This window comes from Colius striatus, chromosome 1, assembly GCF_028858725.1.
Source record: "Colius striatus isolate bColStr4 chromosome 1, bColStr4.1.hap1, whole genome shotgun sequence".
NCBI classification, from domain to species: Eukaryota; Metazoa; Chordata; class Aves; order Coliiformes; family Coliidae; genus Colius; species Colius striatus.
The window spans coordinates 3,049,222-3,073,720 of record NC_084759.1 but is presented as its reverse complement, the minus strand read 5'-3'; the positions used below and the strand labels follow the sequence as shown (position 1 = coordinate 3,073,720).

At 41.8% G+C, this 24,499-nt stretch overlaps 1 protein-coding gene across 3 annotated transcripts in view; it reads left to right on the top strand.

Annotated features, from left to right (window-relative positions):
- The window catches only part of RSF1 (remodeling and spacing factor 1), a 68,274-nt gene that overhangs the window by 21,952 nt on the left and 21,823 nt on the right, over nt 1-24,499 (top strand). For 2 of the 3 annotated variants that reach the window (XM_061990419.1, XM_061990426.1), the window contains 7 exons: nt 5,551-5,642; nt 11,372-11,464; nt 12,125-12,330; nt 14,246-14,403; nt 18,217-19,928; nt 22,426-22,623; nt 23,824-23,928. In XM_061990419.1, coding sequence (XP_061846403.1) covers nt 5,551-5,642; nt 11,372-11,464; nt 12,125-12,330; nt 14,246-14,403; nt 18,217-19,928; nt 22,426-22,623; nt 23,824-23,928 — 2,564 coding nt within the window. Of the gene's footprint in view, nt 1-5,550; nt 5,643-11,371; nt 11,465-12,124; nt 12,331-14,245; nt 14,404-16,079; nt 16,156-18,216; nt 19,929-22,425; nt 22,624-23,823; nt 23,929-24,499 lie in introns of those variants that run through there. The other variant, XM_061990435.1, reaches the window with a different exon arrangement.

Sequence of the window (24,499 nt, the reverse complement as noted above, 5' to 3'; positions counted from 1 at the left end):
GCTTTCCCAGGATAACAATGGCATTTAAATGTGAACGTGGTTTGTTTGCTTTTAATGCCTGCCAAAAATCTTTCTAGGAACAGGATATAAAACTGCTACTTGGTGACTTGTTCTTTCTGTTTTGATCTTGGCTTTCATTGCAGCATGTTTGATTGCTCTTTTCATTCTCTCCCGAGGCTGAGTGCTTACATTTTTTTCCGCCTTTCCTGTCTGTTTCTTTATGGACATACAACTTGGTGGGATGGTGATACTCATCAAGTGACTCAGAAAGTCATTAAATTGTCCTTTGGAAGAGAAACTCCTGCTTTTTCATGTTGAGAAGTACTATAGAGGTCAAATGCTTCCATTTATGTTTTTATGCCAAGCTCGCTGCATGGATATGGGGCTCCTTGTAGTCACAGTTATTTGTCAGAGCTTTGCTGTAACTTCTTGTCTGTTTCATACTAGAGGTTTTGTCCTCCCATTATTTATCATGCCAATTTCATACCAAGGCTATAATTTATGATCTATCAACATCTTAACGCATCCCAACTATAGGGGTTTTCTATTTTCCTTATACTTAGTGCTAAGGTAAGAGACAAGTTGGGTAGTTGCTAGATAAACATATTTATGTTATCAAAAACCAATACTGCTGCTGAAGGAGATGCTGTTCCCTTTCTTTTCCAGAGTGTTTTGCTAGCTTTTTAATGAAACAGATGAGGAATTTATCTTTGATTGAAAGTAGAAGACAAAGTGTTTGCTGCCTCAAACTGCTCGTGGAGCTTGAGGAAAGGCTGTGGGGCCTAGAGAAGAGGAGACTGAGGGGGACCTCATTCATACTTTCAAGTATTTAAAAAGTGTTTGTCAAGAGGATGAGGTGACACTTTTTTCAGTAGTCTCCAGTGACAGGACAAGGGGTAATGGACAAAAGCTGGAACAGAAAAAGTTCCACTGAAACACAAGGGAAAACTGTTTTCCTGTAAGGATGAGGGAGCCCTGGCCCAGGCTGCCCAGGGAGGATTGTGGAGGCTTCTTCTCCAGAGGTTTCCAAACCCACCTGGACATGTCCCTGTGCCCCCTGATCGAGAGGAACCTGCTGTAGCAGTGGGTTGGACTGGATGATATTTAGAGATGATCCCTTCCAACCCCCACCATTCTGTGATTCTGTGACTTCAAACTTCCACACAAAAATGGAGAATATTAAGGATGTTAGAAATGTGGTCACTTGTCTACCAAGTACTCTTATGCCCTTCATAAAAGATATTCTTGACTGAATGTAAGTAAATTTATGCATAAGGGCCTGTCTGTAAAGGAAATTAGATGCATGGTTAGTGTGTGGTGGGCTAAGCAGTGTATTTACTATGTAGTTTGCAGCTCTTCATCATCACTGAGTAGATCATCTTGCCTTCACATGTGCTTCTGGTTGGAGTCCCTCCAGCACTGACAGGAGAGCCCTGACTGCTTGCTTGCCATTTGACTCCTTCCACAGGGTACTAGTAGCTACTACACATCTGTTTTGCCCTGGTTACTATGGGCTGTCTTCCTTTAGTAGAAAAGAAAGGGAGGTGGGAAATGATTAATGATCCCTTCCATCTCTGCTGTCCCCTGCCTAGCGTGGGTTTGTTTGACAGTGAACTCACAGCACGCAGAGGTACTTTTCGTGAAGGGAGAAGGATGAAAAAGAGCAAACTGTTATTTGCCCTGCATATCTTATGAGTCACTTTTTTTTCCCCACTTGCCAAAAACAAGTTAGCATGGAAAAAGGTTTTACTAGTGGAACTGGGAAGACCTGTCTGTGTTCGTGAAGCATGAAAGCTGCCAGCAGCGTTTGCATCCCAAAAGGCTTGTTCTTGTTCCTTTTTCCCTTAGTCCCTTCAGCACAAGGGGTCAGTGTGCTTTCCCCTAATCCATGGAGGAGGAGAGGAGTTTGTGTACTTAAGACTTCGAAGTCCACATTGGTAGCAGGGGCTCTGCATGGTTCTGACCTTCCCTTCCATGTCCAGCCCTCCAGATCTACTCTGATACAAGAGGGTTTTTATTTGTCATTTATGAATAACACATTGCTTCTGTCTTCCCTCCAAACCCAGAGCTTCTACAGTCATCTACATTTTCAGTTTTCCTTCTTAGTTTCAGCTTTGTGTAGATGTTCAGCTTTTAGCATATTTGTTTTGGCAGGCAAAAAGAGTGGAGGTGAAATGGGGTTATGGGTATATGGGAGGGTGCTAATGGGTACCCACAACCAGGTCATTAATCTGTGCTTGTGCAGGTGTTTGGAAGTTACGGCTTTTTTAACCAGATGATGGGGTTTCCATGTGTTCATACTTTTTTTTTCCCCTCTTCCATTTCCATTCTCTGTCTTTCCCAAATTTATTAGAAATGTGTGACTGCATGGGCCATTCCCTGAAATGCTGGAGCAGGTTAGAAGTGCTCAAAGTGTGAGGCCCAGACAAGAGCCTGCCCTCCAGGAAAGTGCAGAACTCAGTTGGCTGAGCTCCACCAGACACCCTATAATCATATCCACGGTGACTCATTCTTTCTGATTCATGGCTTCTTCAGATGGAAGTCTCTGTTACTGAGTACCTAGCAGATGGCACCATGGCTTTGTACTTGATTTCTTTGAAACAGTTTTTCTTTTCAAATAGCACTGTTAGAGTTTTTATTAGCCCTGTGTATAGAGTCCTGATGTTTCCTCTGCAGCTTCAATGTGTTCTGTCAAGGTTTGAGACACTGTATTACTTTCCAAAGAGATCAAATGCTCATGAAAAGTTTTAGACATCTCTTTCAGAATTAGGTGTACATATTCATCATAGGTTTCTTTGGTCAAAACTTTATGCAAAGTGGCTATTATGCAAGAAAGATGCTACATATTGTTCCTTTCTTTACGTGAAGCTTTAAAAAACACAAAACATTATTAGGTTATTATGCAAGTTCCTGAAATGAGTGATGCAGGTGCCACTTGAACAGAGATGGTATTTTACAAAGGAAATGATAGTCTCCTGTTGTTATTTTAAGAAACCAACCATCACCACAGGCTAAAAGTAATTAAATCTCTTGTTCATTATTTTCTGTGTGTTACAAGTAGGATTAAAAGTGTTGTAAAAACAATCCTCACTGGTGTCCCACTTTGATGAACTCTTGTCAATAATTCTCTCTATTCTGAACAAAAGTCAGTTCCTTTACAGCTACTCATGTTCAGTTCATTTCTGAGACTACCAAAATGTCAGTTGCATGTACTGGTGCACTTGTATTCTGTGCCAGGCCGAGGGTTCTGGGAAAGGAGAGATTTTCCTCTGCTCTTGAGCCTTCTTACCACCCCTCCCTGAGCTGGTATTTCTGGGCAAGTCAGATATATGCTTCTGCATGTGATCCATCTATTATTTACACTTATTTGGCTTTCAATACAGAGTTTGTTTCTCAGTCCTGCTGTAGTTCAGGCACCTTGACTGATCAAAACCCACTTGAATGAGTTGCTGTGTGACATACTCTTGGTGGTCCTGCTCTGGCAGGAGGGATGGACTGGATGATCTTTTGAGGTCTCTTCCAACCCTTAGGATTCTGTGATTCACATGCTTCCTAGTTCTTGCCTGGACATCAGGTTTTTTTCTCCAGAACTCTCACTTTGTTCTTTATAAGGAGGATAATGTGCAATTCCTCTAAGCACTTGCTGGGAAACTGGCAAAATGCCAGCCTAGAGATCCGGTCATTAATTCTGTTACGATGCATGAGAAACGTCTCTAAAGGGTAATAAATAAATGGAGAATTAATTGGAAATGTTTTGTGGAGATTATTTGTGAAAATAACCACATCAGTAGATCATCAAGATCTTAGAAATGCAAGAGCTGAAGTGCTGGAACCTCAGCAGTGAGCTTTCTGTAGTTACTCACACAAGCCACAGTCAGTGCTGATGAAAGGAGCCTAAAATGACTTTCCAGTTTTAGAGTTTTTACCCTTCTCCATCTCTTCTAACACCAGAAAAGATTTTTGTGGTGACTGGAGATTTGATTATTTGAAACAGATCACCTGTGCTTCTCTAAACCAAGATTCCAATCAGCATGTACCCATTAAAAAGAGATGTGATTGAAAACAAACAAACAAAAAGATCCAGGACAAAAAGCTTTGATCCAGCAAGATTTTGAATACTCTGGCTGGGATCCATGTGGCACAAACACAAGCTGAGGTTTAATTGTACAAGTTGACTTTGATAGAATTGCTCATGTGTGCAAAATACTTGGTGCTTAATTTTGTCAGTGCCAAGTGCTCAGCACCTCTCAGGGTTAAGAACTTTGGTCTTGTTCCTTTTAAAATACATAATGGTAATGAAATAGTATAAATGCAATTAAAGAGTCAGGGCTGGTGTAGAGTTGGTTATGAAATATCTACATGGAAAGAATGTCTTTTATTTGAATACCAGGCTGCTACTTTATGCATTTATTGAAGGAGTTTCTGTGTTAGATTTGTGACTGAACCAGCAGAGGTGATTCACTTCTGAAATGACACAAGTATCTTCTTCAAACTGATATTTTACCAGCTCGCTATGTTCACCTGGAAATAGAGGCACTTGGTTGGAAAACAAATGTCAGTTAAGAGAAGTTGAGTATTGAAAATATTCACAGAACTGTTAAAATGTTGTAAAAAGAAACAGCATTTCAGTAATGTCTAGTTCAGGACAGACATGTTTGGTGTCCCAGCTGTTCAACCTGTCCTTAGCAAGTCATGGACCAACAGAGAAACCTTAGGCATAAATTATGATCAGAAGTGTTCTTGGGTTTTAAATGTGTAAGCATTCACTTAAGTTTTTCCTCCAATGGGAAAGCTTCCATCCCTGGGCACGTGGAGTTGCATGAATAGTTAGTTGTGTGTGTTGTACTAGTCACTAGCTTATAGAATTGATGTTCTGCAAATTTGCCACTTGGTGGTGCCAGATTGATTTATAAATCACAGCCGTCAGCTCAGATGAGATGCTGAGGAATGTACACTAAGAGAGCTACAATCTGCTTGGAAAACTTTGGTTGTTTGATGGCATAGTACAACTGTAGTCAGCAGATTCTGGCATCCATCCCTCAAGGCCCAGACCTTGAGTTTGACTCTATCTCTGCTACAAAAGAAAGTAAGTATATAGCAAAGCTACATCTGTTGAGGACAAAGCTTCTGGAACATTTCTCCCATACCAGGCACCCTTCAGTGAATCCCAGGATGACTTTGGGATTTCTGAAGGCAGCTGCAGGTGTAATGCTCATGGTAGCATTTTTGTAGGTGTTTGGCACAGTTCCTGTCCTGGTGTTGTTTTAATGCTGCCAGATTTTTTACATATCACTGAACTCTGTTTGTTTGAGTTTAAGGGAGGGCACAGGTAAATCTAAACAAAAAGACCCATGCAATTAAATTCCCTTTACTCCATCTCTTGAGCTGTGGGGCTGCTCTTCAGACTTTAAGTTACTGTACCTTATTAAAGTGTGTTGATTTGTCAGAGTGTTTCCGTGTTATCAGTGTTTAACATTGAAGTGTATTTGCACCAGACCTCATAACTTCTTTTGTGTTTGTTTTTTTTTCTCTTTCTCTCTCAACATGCAGTTCCAAAAGAATTGGTGGAGCTTCACTTGAAACTGATGAGAAAGATTGGGAAGTCTGTCACAGCAGACAGATGGGAAAAATATTTGATCAAGGTACAATACGCGTGTTGTGTTTTTCGGCAATGCTGGAAATATGGTTGTGATGAGCTGTTGTGTCAGCAATCCCTGCTATGAATTATAGTGAGCCCTGGGCTGTCGTGGCCAGAATTGATGTGCATGCCTAGGTGTTTGTTGCAAAAGGTTCCACCGTAACTTTCAGTCTGCTTAGGCTTGTGTAAAACAAACAAATCTCTGATAAAACACAAAGTCTTCTGCATGTGAGAGTGTGCACCTTCACACTTGGTAGTAAAATAGGGGTTTTTTGAGCATTAAGACCCTAATTAAGGAGATTTAGTAGCCTGCAACCAACTAAATTCAGCAGAGGGATTTTCACAGTGGCAATTAATTTGTACATCAGTTGTCTGGGTGCGATTTAATTACTGTGATTTGGCTGCTAGTCATACAGGGACTCACTACACAGAGTTCTGGTAGCACGTGTTAATAATAAATGAAAATCTCTCAATGATTTCTATCTGCATGCTCAGAAGGGCCCAGCCAAGATGAAAATGTAGTTATGCGTCAGGAAAAATGGAGCATCCCATTGTTTTACATGATTCTGGATTGGTATTTTAATGGTGGCTGTGCCATTGTGGACACTTGACATGCAAATGGATTTCAGTTTAAAGAATTTAAACTGCTTCAGAAAATAAAAGGATATAGATATTAAAAATTAATAGGTTATCATTTCTCCTCTGGATATGTATCTTTTAGTCCATTAAAAAAGTAGTCTTGATAATGTCTGTACAGCCACGATTTCCTCTTACTTACAAGTACAGCATGATGATAATAGCAATGATACAAATAATTGCACTTGGCAAACCCAGTTGCAATTTGCCCCCTTAAATGCTATCTAAAAGCTTTACAGAGACAGGGGTTTGACTGGACATTTGTGTAGTCTTTAAATGATGATGTTTTTAGGACTTGTCAGTACTTATAGGACCTTTATCAATGCTTATAAGTACCCAAAGGGCAAAAATTGAGAGGATGGAGCCAGTCTTTGTTGTGTGGTGGCCAGTGTCAGGACAAGGGGTAACGGGCACAGGCTGGAACACAGCAAGTGCCCCTGGCACAGGAGAAGAAACTCCTTTGGTACGGAGGTGAGGGAGCCCTGGCCCAGGCTGCCCAGGGAGGGTGTGGAGGCTCCTTCTCAGGAGGTTTCCAAACCCACCTGGACACGTTCCTGTGCCTCCTGACTGAGGGGAACCTGCTTTAGCAGGGGGATTGGGCTGGAGCAGCTCTGGGAGTCCCTTCCCACCCCCACCATTCAGGGATTCTGTGACTTGACAGCATGTCAAGAAATAACCTACTGAAGGGCTTAGGTTGTATCTCACCTATTAACCAGTTGTAAAGTATTTTTGATGTTTTGACGCAATGTATATAACTTTTGTATGCTTTGTGGAGTACCCAGTGCTGTGGTTACTGACTTGTGTTAAATTCCTTCATATACCCAAAAACTGTTGGGGCAAGCTGAGAAAACTCAGCTCTCACTAGTGGACTGACATATCCTACTTGAAGCCACTTCCTGCTTGTGTAGTAAGTGGAAAGCAGAGGGAAAGAAAGCAATTTTGAGGGAGTAGTTTGGAAAATCATCCTTCAGCAGGCACTGAAAAGATGGAAAGGTGGTAAGGAAACCTTCCTGCACACCCCTGCTGAGACCAAGCAAGCTGTAATAAATTCTACTTCATTTAACAGTCTCCAGAGTGAACTGGAAGCTTATTCTGGCTGGTGGTTCAAAGGAACCTTGACGAACAAAGGAATTTGAGTATAAGTAATTAGAAAGGTATGCTAATAGTGTCCCCATTTCAAAGGGGTATAATTAATTAAAAAAAAAAAACAAACCAAGAGTGTTTGGAAAGGCCACAAAAGCCAGAAAAAACTCAAAAGATATGGAACCAGTGAGAGCATTTTGCCTAGGTGCCTGCAGCGTTGTTTGGTATGCTAGTGACATACTCCAAGAGGCAACATTGACCAGTTTGTCCTTCTTTAGAAACTACTCCTATGTTGCTTTGACAAAACAGGATTTCACATATTCTACATGTGACCATTTTCTGTTTAGGAGGAAGCTTTAAGTGGAGAACATTCCAGGTTACACACTCATAATAAACGCATGCATAAATATTAATGTTTCCATGCAGTGTTATCCATACAATACAAAACATGGATGTATTTTGTTTGTACTCATTTATAAGATGTGCTTTATTTGACTGCTGTATTTATAAAGAACATCATTAAAAATGTCTCCAAGATATGACAGGTGAATTTATTTTGGGACGGGAAAGAAATGTGGCAGTTGACCTTTTTCACTTCCCTCTTCTGGTAGTGAGCCACCTGAATTAGCTCACCACCATACGTGTTAGTCTGGTTCTTTGACGGGGAAGAAAATGGTGGTAGAGCTCCTGGAATCTGACTTTTCTTCTCTGCACAGGAAATGAATGTGGTCATGTATGACTGAGGTAAAGAAATGACTTGTCCTAAACATTTCACAGCTATGAGGACCTGTCCAGCTTAAATGGCTTTGGGAAACGTGTAGTTGAGTTAATTCAGATTGCACTGTCTCCTGGCAAAATGCTTTTACTTGACTACTGTCAAACATAGCTTGCATTTTTATGCAGATGAGATTTCTCTGGGCTGGTCCATCTGGAATCTTCAATGGCATGTTCTGAACACACTGTCTTTTCTGGTTGTTAGAATTCAGGTGTCTGTGATCCCACCCAAACAGACTCCTCTGCTGTGTCTTGCACCTTCCTGTTTTCAGTGTTGAAAATGAACATTTGGAGCATGGTAATAGTAAGTGTCAGATGTCATTGCAACTGCTTTGGAAATACTTGAGAGATGTTTCAGTGTGTCTGTTGCAGGCTGGGAAGGTGCTGACCACTCTTTAGCATGCAGAAGGCAGCTGCTCCTGCAAGCAGCAGGTTTTCGATTGGTGTGAAATGTCCCTTCTATGAAGGCAGAGACTGACGTTTCAGTGGAGCCTGAATCAAATAGATCTGTAGTTCAGGGTTGTGACAGTACTTGTCAGGAGAAAGCACAATCATTTGGGTTTTAATTGTCAAAATGTAATCATTTCAGTCAGAACAGATGCTTCATCAGCCCTGATGTCTCTGGGCTTTTGCTTTGACAATCATACGCTTCCGCAGCACATGAAGCTTCTCGTTACAGCTTTTATACTTAATGAGCAAGTACTGAACAGTGACTGCCACGTGCCCTTAGCAAGGGTTTTGATTTACAGTTTCCCAGTGTTCTTCAGGTTACATGGTAGAAGATGACAGTGAAAGCAGAGTAACCTCATTTTGTGAGCGAGCAGTGCTGGTCACTTGCTGTGAGCTTTGGCTTTGTGTCAGAGAAATAGCCCTGTAATACTCCTTAACCTCAGAGCAGGGAAAACTGCTTTCTAGTGAGATTCCTTGTGACGAGGGAGTGACTCTTCACTGTTCTGTGTAGGTCATAAAGTCAGAGTATGATTGATGGTGTGGCTGAGCCAAGCTAATTGCAGGCCTACCATTGGGTCCCCTAAGAGTCAGCGTTGGTACTAGGGATAGCAGAGGGGAGGTAGCACAGCTGTGGGGATGGAGGAGGAGTAGTTGTCCCTTTCTTGGTTGTAGCCCTTGTGGAGTTTTACAACATGAATCAGCTGATCTGTGCTTCTGGTAGGTGATATTTTAGCTGCTGTTTCCAAAGAAAGCTGTTTTCAGATGAGATGTACAAGTTTCATTGTGGCTTAGTGACTGTATCCTGTGTTTAATAATATTTTGGTGACTGGGGAGACTGCATTGTTTTGAGTCTGTTCAGGAGGGTTTTGGTTCCTTGATTGAAGGGTGGCAGCACTTTGTGCACCGATTTAGACAGTTGTCATTCAGCAGTGGCACCTCAAAACAATCTGGGCTGGAGATATAACATTGGCCTCTTCCTAATGGGTATTTCCCCCAGAATAGCCTCACTGATTGGAGATCCCACCATTTCTCCTCAATTGATGAGCAACTCTTCGTGAGAGTTGTCTTAAGCGTGTCTGAGTTACAGAGTCATAGAATCGTTTCAGCTTTAAGCTGATGGAGCCCAGCCTTTGTCCCAGCCCTATCAACCACCAGCCCATCGCCCTCAGTGCAACATCCACCCAGCTCTGAAACCTCTCCAGGGACGGTGACTCCAGCACCTCCCTGAGCAGCCCCTTCCAATGCCTGACAGCCCTGGCACCAAAGAAATTCCTCCTCATGTCCAGCCTGAACCTTCCCTGGAGCAACTAGAGGCCGTTTCCTCTTGTTCTATTTGTTGCTTGTTACTAGGGGGAACAGACCAACCACTGCCTTGCTACAGCTGCCTTTCAGGTAGTTGTTTAGGAGGAGAGGGAATTCCTTGTCCACTGTTATTTTAGCTCCCACTGGTTCAATCTATTTATTGGTTATCCTGGGAAAGAAGAACCTCATGTACCAGTACAGACTGGGGAATGAACTCTTAGAGAGTGATGTAGGGGAAAGGGACCTGAGAATGCTGCTGGGCAGCAGGATGAGCATGAGCCAGCAACGTGCCTTCGTGGCCAAGAAGGCCAATGAAATCCTGGGGTGGGTTAGAAGGGCTGTGGGCAGTAGGTCACAGAGATTCTCCTCCCCCTCTGCTCTGCCTGTGTGAGACCACATCTGGAATATTGTGTCCAGTTCTGGGCCCCTCAGTTCCAGAAGGACATGGAGCTGCTGGAGAGAGTTCAGTGCAGGGCCGCAAATCTCCCTTGTGATGAAAGGCTTGAGGGAGCTGGGCCTCTGCAGCTTGGAGGAGACTGAGGGGTGACCCCATTCATGTTTACAAATCCATCAAGGGTGTGTATCAGGAAGATGGAGCCAGGCTGTGCTCAGTGATGGCCAATGATAGGACAAGGGGCAATGGGGACAAGCTGGAACAGAAGAGATTCCAAAGAAATACAAAGAAGAATTTGTTCCCTGTTGAGGTGAGGGAGCACTGGCAGGGGCTGCCCAGATGGGCTGTGGAGTCTCCTTCTCTGGAGCCATCCCAACCCCAGCTGGATGAGTCCCTGTGTGCCCTACTCTAGGTGGTGCTGCTCTGGCAGGGGGGTTGCACTGGATGAGCTTTCAAGTTCCCTTCCAGTTCTTAAGATTCTGTGATCCTCTGATCCTCTATTTGTTTGTTCCTCTCCTCACATTGATGTCATTGAATTTATTTGCTTTAAGTAAATTGAAATTGACTATACTTAAAATATTTACCAAGCAGCTTGAAGCTCAGTATATTTTCTAAAGAATAACAATAATTCCACTGGAGTGGAAGTCAGTTTTATTTGTTACCTGCAGTACAGTTGTAGGCCCCCAGGGACACTAAGAGTGCTTGGCCGCTTCCCTGCTGAGTGCTGTAAGGACATGTAGTAAGAAGCTATGTCTACTCATGAAAATTTGTATCCTAAACAGACAATTCAGTAACAGAAAAAAGGGAGATTTAGCACAGCAATGACAAGGATATCCTAGTTCAGATTTGTGACACTCAATTTAAGAGGTGTTGAGAAGTTGGTGGTGATCAGGGCCTCAATCTGCGCTTCCATGGAGATTTGCTGGTGCTTGTCAACCTACCCCGCTTCTACTTTTTGTTTGTGTGAGGCTTTCTGACCTGCAGTCCTGAAGAGATCATGATAACTGTAACTGCAGTAAGGTACTATTGACATAAAAGTTTCAAGCTGCTTTTATCCCCTAACCCTAGCAATCTTCTCATTTTGTTTGTGACAGATATGCCAAGAATTCAACAGCACTTGGGCTTGGGAGATGGAAAAAAAAGGATACCTAGAAATGAGTGTTGAGTGCAAACTGGGGATTCTGAAGGTACACATTCATCAACTAAGTTTCTAAATGACTTCTTCCTTAGTCAAATATCTTGGAGATTTGGCTTTTTCAGTCAAACATCTTCTGAGTTGAGCTTGGTTAAACCATAGGTCGCTATATTAAATGCAGAGCTAGTCTTGTAACAAGATGTTTGTTGTAGTGGGGTGGGCCCCAATGGAATGGAGCATTTTGCACATTTCTCACACTTTGTATGAAAATCGTTTTGTACTGCTTTGTCAGTAGCTGTTTGCTTTTGCACTTTTGGAATGTTTATTAGTATACTGAATTCCAAAGGCAACAGTGAGACTTGATCTTTTCAAGCCTGGAGAAAACTATCAGGGTTAGTTCCAAGTTATGTGGTTTATTGTGGATTTAGATCGTTTATACTATGTAAAAAAGCAAAAGTAAAGAAAAAACAAACAGAAAAACCCCTTCCTAAGGTAGCCAGGGGGAAAAAAAAAGTCAAAACAACCTCCAAAACTTGTCTGGAAACCCCCAACATGGTCTGGAAAAAAACTGACAGCTCTAGCCAAGTCACAGATCCAACAGAGAGACCCAAAACCAAGTTCCAAATGATACTGAAAGGAAATAAGCTATTTTTTCTTATTTCTGATGCCATTTTCATATTTTAACAGTCTTTCTGCTTTTTCCCTTTCTCAGTATCTCTGTGAATGTCAGTTTGATGACAATCTAAAGTTCAAGAATATCATTAACGAGGAGGATGCCGACGCCATGCGGCTTCAGCCCATTGGTCGAGACAAAGACGGGCTGATGTATTGGTATCAGCTGGATCAAGAGCATAATGTCAGGATGTACATCGAGGAACAGGATGACCAGGATGGCTCCACGTGGAAGTGCATTGTTAGGTATTCCTTTCAATTAGATTCCCTTTTTTTCCCTCCCTTATTTTGTAGGATTTCTTACCTGTTTGTGTCTAGGGATCAGAAATGGACTTGAATAAATACCAGTTTCTCACAGAGCAGGATTCATGTCAGATTTTCTGCCTTCACGTGAAGAACCATATAGTAGTAACTCTGATTTGTTGGTAATAGCCAACATGTAATTTTTCTGCTTAATCAAACAACAATGGGTATATGGAAAGGCTACCAAGAGAAGACTTTCTTGAGGACAACAGCTCTGTATTAGCTGACAGCTGAATGCCTTGGGAAATGGAGGACTCTCTACCTTCCTTAACTTCTGCTCCATGAAGAGAAGTAAAAATGGACAGTGTTGTTCTTGGGGAAGTTGTATTGTAATATTATAACTGCATGGAACTACAAAACAGTTGACAATACAGACAGGCACAAAAAAATCTTCTTGGGTAGAATTCAGCTGGTAGGCCACTAAAGATGAGCTGTGTGATGTTGCTGCAGGCAAACATGACTAGGTGCCTCTTGGTCTCAGCTGCTACAGATGGGTCTGTTAATATTTTAAAGAGATTTTAGCTTCAGATTTATGTTTTGATGGTAATACTTGTTACATACTTTGTTTTTCATGTTCCTACTCTATGCAAAGTATACAGGGTCTTTCTGACTGGAGAAAGAAAGAGCTGAAATTAATTTCATAGCCACTAACGATCCATTTTTAGTTTCTTTCCATGTAAACATCATTTTTAAATTTCAGTAGTTCCCAATGAGTTTTAAACTAGACCCAGCAGAATCAACTCTGACTTAGAGATGTAAAAATACATCTAAAAAAGTAAAATGATTTGGTTTTTGATTGGAAAATGTAAATTTTTCTATCTGCAGTTCATTTACACATCCATCAGTTCAGTAGCCAAGGGAGTCGTGCAGAACAGTTTCCATCACTATCAATGGGCCTTAAAATGATGAGCATTATTGCCAGTGAAGTTTAGACAGCTGTTGTGGGTAAATGTATCTAAACAAACCTATCAAGAGCTGAGTGGTGTTTCTCTCTCTTCATGCATTAGAGACTGCAGAGATCAATGTGAAAAGCAGAAGAAATCAGGGTTCCGCTGGGAAAGTTCTAAAGCAGAAAAGCCCAGAGATGCACTGTGAAATCTGAAATGGTTTTAAACCTGTCAGATTCCACAGCTCAGGGCTTCCAGGCTTCCTTCTTTTCTGTAAAGCAAATTACTGCATGTTGAATTTGAAGGTAGAAATGAGAGCCTTGTTATTCTAGTCTTCTGAAAACAATGGCTCTGCTCAGATTCACTAGACACTATGGTGTTGGTTTTTGTAGTTAAATAAGGAGTTAGAGCACACTAAGACTGATGCATAGAGATGCACAAACGTTTCTTCGTTGTCGTAACTCAAGCAGCTGGAGTTTTCTAGACAACTTTGTATTTTTTACTACATGTGCTTGGTATGAGTACTTGCAAAACATATCTAAATTCCTCAATTGCTTTTGAAAAATCTCACTTGAATGATGTGGTTGCTCCTTTGATGCACAAACAGAGAACAACAGCTTCCTCTCTGCCAAGAGAAAAATCAGAAATTGCAAAGATAAATCAGTGAGAATTGGTAAGAGGATAATAAATAAAAGACTAATAGTAGCAGCTTGAATCCAGACCCAACAGGACTGGAGCCTGAGACAGATAAGGCCCTTCCAAAAACCTGATATTATTTTGGTAGGGATAGATTGGAAGGTTTCTGACTGCAAATCTGCAGCCCAGCTGAGACAGGCATTTCAGTGTGCTTGGATAGGAGGCTTTCAGGACAGCGTTCATTTTGGCAGATGGTGTTTGTTTGTTTTCTGTGACTCCCTTTGGGGTGAGTAAGTGGCTTATCAGACAATACGTCTTTTTCTTCTGTCGTGTAGAAACCGCAATGAGCTCGCCGAGACCCTTGAGCTCCTGAAAGCACAAATTGATCCTGCCCTGCTGAAAACCAACAATCCCCAGCAGGAGAATTCATCACGTGAAAGCCCAAGCACAGAAGATGAAGACACCAAAAAGGGGGAAGAAGCACCTGCACAAGGTTTTCTGCCTTCTTTTCTCAAATTTTACATGCTATGCTGTGGTAACGTTACAGTTTTCACCTTATGAAAAGTACCTGTGTTAGAATAGGACTTGGAAAAAAACAACCCAAAACCCAACAAAACGCCACAAAAACTGTTTCTGTTTGAAGTAAATCAAAGAAGCATTAAACACTTAAAAATTATAAATATTATTGGAGTTTTTTAGTGCCTATTTAGGCTCAAGAGTTTCTAAGGAAAGCTGTGTATAAACTACTTTGTAAGGAATTCCGTTGTTGCTGTATGTTTTGTATGATATTGTAAATACTTGTTGTATGGTTTTTGTGGAGCATTGAACTGTTGCCAAACTTTTGCTTGTTCTAGCAACATTAAAATTTTTAAAAGAAACAAAATCTGTTTGTGCAATGCCATGATTGAAATCAAGACACTATTGGGGGTGTTGTTTCTTTTCTCTTTTTTGAGATTGAATCAAAAACCAGAGGTTTCTTCCTCCAGTATTAGAGTATTTTAGAAGTGAAGTGGTCCTTAGCTGCCTCCACTGTTCTTATTAACAAATAACCTGTATTCTTTCCTTATTATCATGTCATTGCACACAATGAACAATTTACCTGGCTGGAGCTGTGCATTGGTTTTACTAAGCATCACTATTGGGCAGCCTGAAGTATTTTGTGTTGTGAGAATCTAATCTTTTTTTAGCTTATGTAAAGCTGAAAAGTTTGTCATGTCAAGTGATTTTTGCTCCAGTTACTACCTGGTGATAGGATTTTAAGAATATAGGAAAAGATTTTCACAATCTGAAACAAGATTTAAAGATTCTCTCTGTCTCTTCAAATCTTTGTAAGTGAATATATGAAATGAGCCAAGGCTTTGTCTTGGTTCTGAGTATCAAAGATAAACACTTGCTGTTTTAGTCTTTGGGTTTTTTTGCTGTAAAAGGTACAGTACAAATAAATAAAAGATTTAGGTAAAATTGTAGGAGTTGTGGATATAGGACTATTGTAGAAATGGCAGTAAATTGAACACCAGCAGAATTGACTTTCAGTCTGAGGCATTTCCAATATCTTAACTGCAACTGTCAGCGACAACATAACCTGTGTGGTTACCCACACTGCAGAGTCCATTCCGAGTACTGATCTTTCTCGTCAAGCCAGGTTAAACCATCTAATCAAGAGCTTTACTTCAGATGCTATTTTACTTTACATGGAATTCAGGAGGAGCCATTTGAAAAAACATTTTAATGGATGTGCCACTAGATAATCTCCACAATCCTGGGACACTCTTGTGGGCCAGGACTTGTTGTGTATTGATGCAAAATCACTCCTGGGGGTGTAATGAATAATGGAATTAGTTACATGTGCAGTGCTTTAAGTGCAGTCAGTGTATTTGGAGCACTACTAGAGCCTTTCAGTTGAGAAGCTTTAGTATTAGTAGTTATTAGTTAATTAATACTTGGATCTGGTGACACCTCCCCTGCAGTGCTGCCTTCAGCTCTGGGCACCAATAGCAGAAGGACATGGAGCTGCTGGAGTGAGTCCAGAGGAGCCACGGAGATGATGCCAGGGCTGGAGCCCCTCTGCTCTGGAGACAGGCTGAGAGAGCTGGGGGTGTTCAGCCTGGAGAAGAGAAGGCTCTGGGGAGACCTTAGAGCAGCCTCCCTAAAGGGCCCACAAGAAACATGGGGAGGGACTTTGTGGAAGGACCTGGAGGGACAGGACAAGGGCTGATGGCTCCAAAGTGCCAGAGGGGAGATTGAGGTGAGATATGAGGAAGAAGCTCTTCCCTGGGAGGGTGCTGAGGTCCTGGCACAGGCTGCTCAGAGAGGCTGTGGCTGCCCCAGCCCTGGCAGTGCCCAAGGGCAGATTGGATGGAGTTTGGAGCACCATGGTCTGGTGGAAGGTGTCGCTGCCCATGGCAAGGGGTTGGAATGAGATGAGCTTTAAGGTCCCTTCCAAGCCATTCTGTGATTTTTTTTTCTGTTGCATTCAGTGATAGGACAAGGGGTAATGGAAAGAAGCTGGAACACAAAAAGTTCCATTTAAACATAAGGAAAAACTCTTTCAGTGTTGAGGTGAGGGAGCCCTGGCCCAGGCTGCCCAGGGAGCGTGTGGAGGCTCCTTCTTGAGAGGTGTCCAAACACACCTGGACATGTTTCCGTGTGACCTGTTCTAGGAGGGACCTGCTTCTGTAGGGTGATTGGACTGGATGATCTCTAAAGGTCCCTTCCAACCCCCACCATTCTGTGATTCTGTGATTTCTTCTGATGAGTCCAAGAACTGCACTCAAAGCCCTCCTAAGGTACTGGCAGACCTGATATTAGTTTACTTTGGTCACTTCCCAAATGGTGTGAAGTTAGTTTGTACAAAAATAAGGTAAACTGTACCAATGCTGCATGTTTTGTACTGGCCTGACTTGACCAGCATTAAGACAATTTGTGTGCCATTATGTATCTACAAAATATTTTAGGAGCAGTTTGGGGAGTTAAGCTGTAGAACAACTTGATTTTCAGTATTGAGGAGTTTTGGGATGCTGGTGGTCCTTGGTGAAGTTTGAAAGAAAGTAGGTGATGGGAAGAAATCATTGAACAACGTTTATACAGAAAAGTGAAGGAAGGCCAGAAGAATTGGGACACAGAAAGAATACTTGATTCTTACTGTTAACAATGTCTTTAAAGAGGCAGCTTTTATGTTACAAGGGCTCAGAGTGGAGACCACTTCTATAAAGGGGAAGAAAACAGATTTATGCTTTCAAAATATTACTGCTTCTGGTGCCTTGGAGATGCATCTTTCACTGCTGTAGTAATTGCTAAGACTTATTTGGATACATGTTTTTTATTTGAAAAGAGTATAAAGTCTATGATTTCTTCCTCACCACCCTCTTTAAAAGTAACTAGTTAACAAAACAGATGTATGTAACACAATGGATATATGGTTTCTGCTGAATGCTGCAACTCTACTTTAAGTCCTAATGATCTAAAACTGACTTAGCAAAGCAGGCATAACCTAATTCTTTGAGCTCTGCAGGGTTTTCTGGGATATGCAATTACTCACTGGGCTTGTTTTAGAAATGGCAGATGAAGTGAATGTAGGATATTGTCTGTTATTTGTGGTTTAATGGTACCTAGGAGATGTGATCATTTCCCAGAGAATCCAGATGAATTGTGCCATAAGCTGTACTGTTGAATGTTTTCTCTGAACTACTGAAATACAAGAGTTAAGTATTTCTTGAAATAAAAATGACTAATTTCCATGTGGAATTTCACCTGAAGACCATGGTTTGTGAAATAACTCAGAAACTCAAGTGAGGCTTCAAGTTGATGCTTTGTGTGCTCTGTGTTTGGGCTTAAAAGTATCATAGAATCAAAGTATCACAGAATCATGGAATGGTTTGGTTTGGAAGAACCTTTAAAGATTATCTCCTCCCAACCCCTTGGCTATAGTCAGAGACACCTTGCACTAGAGCAGCGTGCTCCAAGCCCTGTCCAACCTGCCCTTGAACACTTCCAGGGATGGAGCTTTCAAGAATATCCCCTGAAGGTATTGTGGTACTGTTGAAGGGGCTGAGATGATTGTTTAAAGAATGATAAACCTAGAATTTTCTTTGCTAGCTTGTGAAATGTAGCTTTATCTTGATGTCTAATTAAACAAAGCTGTGGTTTGTATAGCTAAGAATTGGCAGCCCGCTCATTAAATGGCAGAGACAAGAGATTCATTTGTGAGGGGCTTTGGATTGTTGGGTGGTTTAGGTAGGCTTTGGTTTTGATGGTTGCTCATTGTAGCTCTCCAGGCTGTTTCATAGCTATTTTTCTTTGTCAACAGAAAATCAATTAAAAATCAAGGAAGAAAAAGAGGAGGTGGAGGAGCAGTCAATGGAATTGGAAAACCTTCCTCTTCCTGTGGTCAAAGACGACGAAAATGCACTGAAAAGTGAGAAAGGGGAAGAGAAAGAAATTATAAAGTTGCCAGTCATAGTAAAATTAGAGAAACCATCAGAATACAGTGAAGAAAAGCAAACTGTCAAAGAAGAAAGTGATTCCTTTAAAGAAAACGTCAAGCCCGTTAAAGTAGAGGTGAAGGAAAACAAAACAGAACCGAAAGACTTAAAAGAAGTAAAAAGCTGTGCAGACAAAATAGCAGTTCATGAGCAGGAAAGGTTAGAGTTTTGTGTTAATGTCAAAACTCCCCAAGAAATGGTGGAGAAATCTGTGGAAGAAAGTGAGAAACTGAAAAATGACCAGCAGGCAAAAATACCTCTCAAAAAGCGGGAGATTAAGCTGACGGATGACTATGACAGTCCCATCAAGGGGCCTCTCTGTAAGTGTGTTACTCCAACAAAAGAGGTCTTGAAGGAAGAAGGGAAAGCAGAAGAAGAAGCCTTTAAGAGAGTCCCTACAATTACTGCTTTGTGTCCTGAAGGGAAAGTGCTAGTAAATGGAGAGGTTAGCTGTGAAAAGATGACAAGTGTCATACAAAATAATAAGTCAGAACACTGTGGTGGCACAAAGGAAGACAGCAGCTCATTGAGAGAGAATGGAAAAGGTGGGGAGAAGGTGTCGGACTCTCTAAATGCTGTTAGTAAAGTTATAAAACCCTGTGAGGTTGAGAAGAATGCAGGAACTGTGCTGAAGGAGATTGGTTCTGTGGTCTCTGAGGTTTCTAATCAGAAAGTGCCTTTAAAGGAGGAATCTAGTCCTGTGGAAAAAGAGTCCATTGACAGCACTACTACTGAAACGGTAGTGGAGGAGTCTTCAAATGCTGAAGACTGTGCCAAAACAACTGAAGAGACACTGGCCCTGAAAATGAAAAAGGACAGGCTAACGCCACCCAAAGAATGTTTAGAGAAGTCCCCAAATGCTTCTGCTCTTGCAGAACAACCCAAGCTTGCACTGTCTGATGAAGAGACTTTAAAAAGTACAGGTGAGTCTGAGGAGAAACCTGATTCTCCAAAAGCTGCTGAGATACCTCCTGCATCTACTTCTCCTGTTACTCTAGAGACACCAGTTGTGGAAAAGGAGGACACTGATAGTAAAACAGCTCAACCTGAGGAGAGCAAAGCAGAGGAACAATCCAGCCCTGAAAAACAAGAGGAAGTGCCAGAAGCTGCCAAAACAGAGCCAGATAGGTTAGATGATGCCCATGCTTCTAATCTGGAGGACTCATCCGAGAGTAAGAAAGAATCTCCAGTACCCAAAAGCAAATTTAAATATAAGCTAGTTTCTGAAGAAGGCTGTGCAACAGATAATAAAGAAATAACTTCTGAAAGACAGAAAGAAGGGATTAAATTGACAATCAGGATCTCCAGTCGGAAGAGAAAGGCAGAACCACCGCCAGAAGAGGTCAGCGCTGGCCGCACGTTAAGGCGATCGCCAAGAATATCCAAGCCCACTCCCAAGGTTGTGGAGACTCGGGATCAGAAACCTGACAAAAAACGACCTGAGGAGGAAGAGGAGAAACCTGCAGCAGCACAAAAACCAGAACGAAAAGAGGATGCAAAGAAACAAGAAAAGGAGTCAAAGTCTAAAGTGAATAAGGTAATACAGTCTTAATTAGCTGGGATTAAAGAACACCTACAATCTTATCTGTGAGGAGACTTACATGGGGATATCAAGGATTGTGTTCCTTTGGTCAGCTTTGGCAAGCAGCGAGCTTTGCAGTCCAAGTAGTGGACTCAACCAGTTTAAAAGCACCCCCATAGAGTATTGACTTAACAGTTGTTGAATTCAGTCAGTCTAAACTAAGTAGACCAAGGCAAGCAGAGTGCATGCTAAAAACTGAAATGATCAGACATGAGTTGGTCTGGCTGAGTGGCTGAATGGTGACTTGTAGCTCCTGTGGCTTTGTTAGAGGGATCCTTCTTGGTGTCTGGTTGGTTAGGAGGATCATAAGCCAAAAAGGAACCAAAAAGTGAAGACTATAAATCTATGACTTCTGTTATTGGGTGAAGCTGAAGTTACTGTTGTGGTGAGTTCATGGTGTAATTTTGCTTTCCTTGTATGTGCAATAGACATCTTACTTTGGCTGAAGGTATCTTCAGGTTTTTTGTTGTGATAAACTTTTCCTCATGCAACACAGGACTTCAAAGTATGTCAAGTAAATGTGACACAAAGTTAAACACATGGATATGTGCTGTGCTTCTCAGTCTAGGTAATGACAGACACCCCTTAATCTCCCAGTTTTTTCTGGATTTGGATTACAAAGGAGAACTAACACTCTCATGGATTTAAAGTACATTTGCTACTTTTTACTGATTACTGAACAGTAAAATCTGTAAAGAGGTAGAAATTAACGTTAAGAACCTCAAACAAATTTTTACTCATATGACAAATACTGCCTTGGTGTGAGCCCATCCTACAGGAGAAATAGAAGATTTTATTTAAGGACAAGTGCAGAGTCCTGCATCTCAGGAGAAACAGCCCCATGCACCAGGACAGGCTGAGGGTGACCTGCTGGGGAGCAACTCTGCAGAGAGAGACCTGGGAGTGCTGGTTGATAATAAACTAACCATGAGCAGCAATGTGCCCTCATGGCCAAGAAGGCCAATGGCATCCTGGGATGCATCAAGAAGAGTGTGGGCAGCAGGTCAAGGGAGGTTCTGCTCCCCCTCTGCTCTGCCCTGATGAGGCCTCATCTGGAGTCCTGTGTCCAGTTCTGGGCTCCTCAGCTCAAGATAAATGGGGAATTTCTGGAGACAGTCCAGTGCAGGGCCATCAAGATGATCAAGGGACTGGAACATCTGTGTGAGTAAGAAAGGCTGTGGGTCCTGGGGCTGTTTAGTCTGGAGAAGAGGAAACTGAGGGGGGATCTCATTAATATTTATAAGTATAAAAATGGTGGATATCAGGAGGTTGGGGCATCCATTTTTTCAGTTTTATCTAGTGACAGGACAAGGGGTAATGGAAAGAAACTGGAACACAAAAAGTTCCATTTAAACATATGGAAAAACTGTTTCAGTGTTTGAGTGAGGGAGCCCTGGCCCAGGCTGCCCAGGGAGGGTGTGGAGGCTCCTTCCTTGGAGGGCTTCAAGACCCACCTGGACACGTTCCTGTGTGACCTGATCTAGGTGGGACCTGCTTCTGCAGGGGGTTTGGTCTCTAAAGGTCCCTTCCAACCCTACCATTCTATGATTCTGTACATTTGAGCCCACTGAATATATGTTGAGTCATTGAACAGTTTAGTCAAAATTGAAAGAAATGGCTTCAGTTAAAAACAGATAGAAAAATTGTTTTCCTTTCTCAATGTCCATGGCAGGCAGGAGGAGTTGTGAGAGAAAGACATCTATGAGAAACAGGGCAGTTAGTAGGAAGAAAAGTTTCTTCTGTTTGATATGTTGCTCTAAACAAAGTATCCTAGTTGCAGAAAGTAGTTTTAGCTAATTCAAAACAATATTGTGAATTTCAATCAAAACCTGGTTTTCATTCAAAGTCTGACAGTAAATACGACACAAAGAGACGTAAAAGAAGCATCAACAGAATCAGTTGTCACTTAGAAAAAGGATGCTGAAAGTATAAATGTGGAAGACCTAGTTATAGGTTTTGCACTTCAAAAGTGCAGGGACTTTATTTAAGAGAAGTATGTCCGTCCTAGAGCAAAGCACCAGAGATAGTTCAGTTAATAGAGTGCAAACATGTTTCCTGAAGTGAAATGAGAGACATAAACTGCACATGGAGGGTTGCGGGGGGAATCAGCTTTGAGCTGAGGAAAGCTGTCCTCAAACAGTGAGAAAGCTTAAATGCAGCATTTCTCATGTTCACAGGGAAGCTTACCTTGTCAAAACAGGAAAAAAAGGAGCCAAGTGACAAGTTTGCCTTCTTACTTTTAACTCTTATTTGAAGCTTTCTTTTTTTATTATCCTGTTGTGTTTTTAAGGCTCTTTGAAAGACAGTCTATCCCCTGAAAATGCTGTGTTGTAAATTCCTGCAGCTGTTCTGTCAAAGTGAGACACTTCACCATAGAGAGAAATGGTTTCTAAGATCTGTGAAGAAACTGTGAGCTTCTTTTGTGCTTTCTCTTTGAAATGGTCTGTCTCAGAGAAGCAAAGTTCGGTGGACGGGTACGCGAACACGTGGCAGGTGGAAATACTCAAGTAATGAAGAAAGTGAGGACTCAGAGAGTGAAAAAAACTCTGAGGAGGAGGAGGAGGAAGAAGAGGAGGAGGAAGAAGAAGCTGCACCTGCTGATGATGATGAGCCTTGCAAAAAGTGTGGCCTTCCCAATCACCCTGAGCTGGTAGGCTTCTGGGGATTGCCTCTGTTTGCTGTTGTGTGAACTTTGGTGGGTTGGCTTTGGTGGTATCTGAAGGCACATCATCCTTTGGAGTGGCTCTACATAGGACAATGCTCTCCAGGTTTTAGGAGGTAAACTCATGACAATAGATGAGTTTATCTTTCAGAAGGGAAGGGCCTTATTTTTTCTGCTTATCACTTCTGAAATGTCTTCGTTTAAGTGGTGTAACACAACTTAGCCCATTGAGGATTAATCTGGGCAAGCCTTTGAGGTTGTGTCTGCAATCAGAACAAATACAGATGAGATGACATTCAAAAGAAACCCAGCAGAGTAATGTGTGCTTTCCAGTGTCTTGTGACATGGTCCCAGCTGCAGTCATCCTTGCTGGGAGTAGCTGCACGTCACCCTGAGGAACTGGGTACAGGGTTCCCACACGGAAAGAACACAAGGAGCTTTTGATCTTTCTAATGTTTATGGTTCTCGTTCATCAGTGTAGATTTCATTGTGAATTCCTCTGTTTATCTGAGAAATCATAATGTGCAGTCCTGCTGTGAATCCCCAAGATAAGCTACTCTCAGGTGTGTGACAGGTATCCCAGCATACTTGAGACAGAGTTCAACCTTTAGGATGTTAGAGATAAATATTCTAGTAGATACCTCCACAGTTTATGCCAACTTTGTTCCTCAGGTTTAATGGAAAGAAATATCTCAACTTTGCCCAGCTTAATAGTTTCTTAGTTCTTTGTATCCCTAAGAGTCTGCAAGGCTTTCTCTCTATCATCTGGGACGTCAAATCATCCCAACTGAGGAAGTGGCCAGGTTTCCTATGTGTGAATGTGAGTACACAGAGAAAACAGTTCACATCTTGTCCAAATAGAGTTTTCCACTCAGTCTGGGATCTGGAAAGTGTTACCAGATTCCACACTGTGGGCTTGATCTGTGTAGTCCAGTAGTATTGAGTGCCTGAGAGCACTTCAGAAGAGGAAATCTGGTGTTAAAATGGAAAACTGATACATAAACCTACCCATAAAATCCACCCCGGCATAGGAAACATCTAGTAAGGAGTGATAGATGATTTTTGTTTGTTTTTGGCTCAGTCCAAAATATTTATAAAGCACTTCTGTGTTGGCTGGGGAAATAGCTCTGGAGCTTGTTACATGTTGTGAATGCCAAAAGGTACTCACGATTCATTTTGTTCCCACAGATTTTGTTGTGTGACTCTTGTGACAGTGGGTACCACACAGCCTGCCTTCGCCCTCCTTTGATGATAATCCCAGATGGAGAGTGGTTCTGCCCACCTTGCCAACATGTATGATTCCCATTCGACTTCACCCTTCTCCTTTTCAGCTTTGCTCATGCTTAAGGAGATTTGACAGGAGTTTCACAAGTTCTTTTATCTTTTTCTGTTCAAAAATAAGTGTGACAAACAGGGATGCTGATCTTCCTCCTTATCCATTAGCAAAATTGTTTTGTGAGGTGGTTTTCTTTTCCCTTTCCTTTTTTCTGCTAGTGATGATGACTGTTGATACTGGTCTTCTGCTCTCTATGCTGAAATTACCTGAAAACTAACACAATGTTAAAAAGATGATGTCTTAATTGTTCCCTAAAGAAACCTCCTGTTACCATCCTGGATGAGAAAGCAGGAGTCAGTGAAAGATGGCTGAGTGGCCAAAGCAAGCAGCTGTTTCTGAAGTGCAGTTCCTTCTTCAGAGACATTTGCTCAGCAAGTGTGTCCAGTTTTATTTATTGTACATTTAAAATAGTGAGATTTGCAGTGCTGGTGCTTGGGAGGATAAGCCAGGAAGTTGTTAAATCAACAGGGAACCATTTGTGCACATTTCAATCTGCCTGATCCCAAACCTCTAATTTTAGAAAAGTTC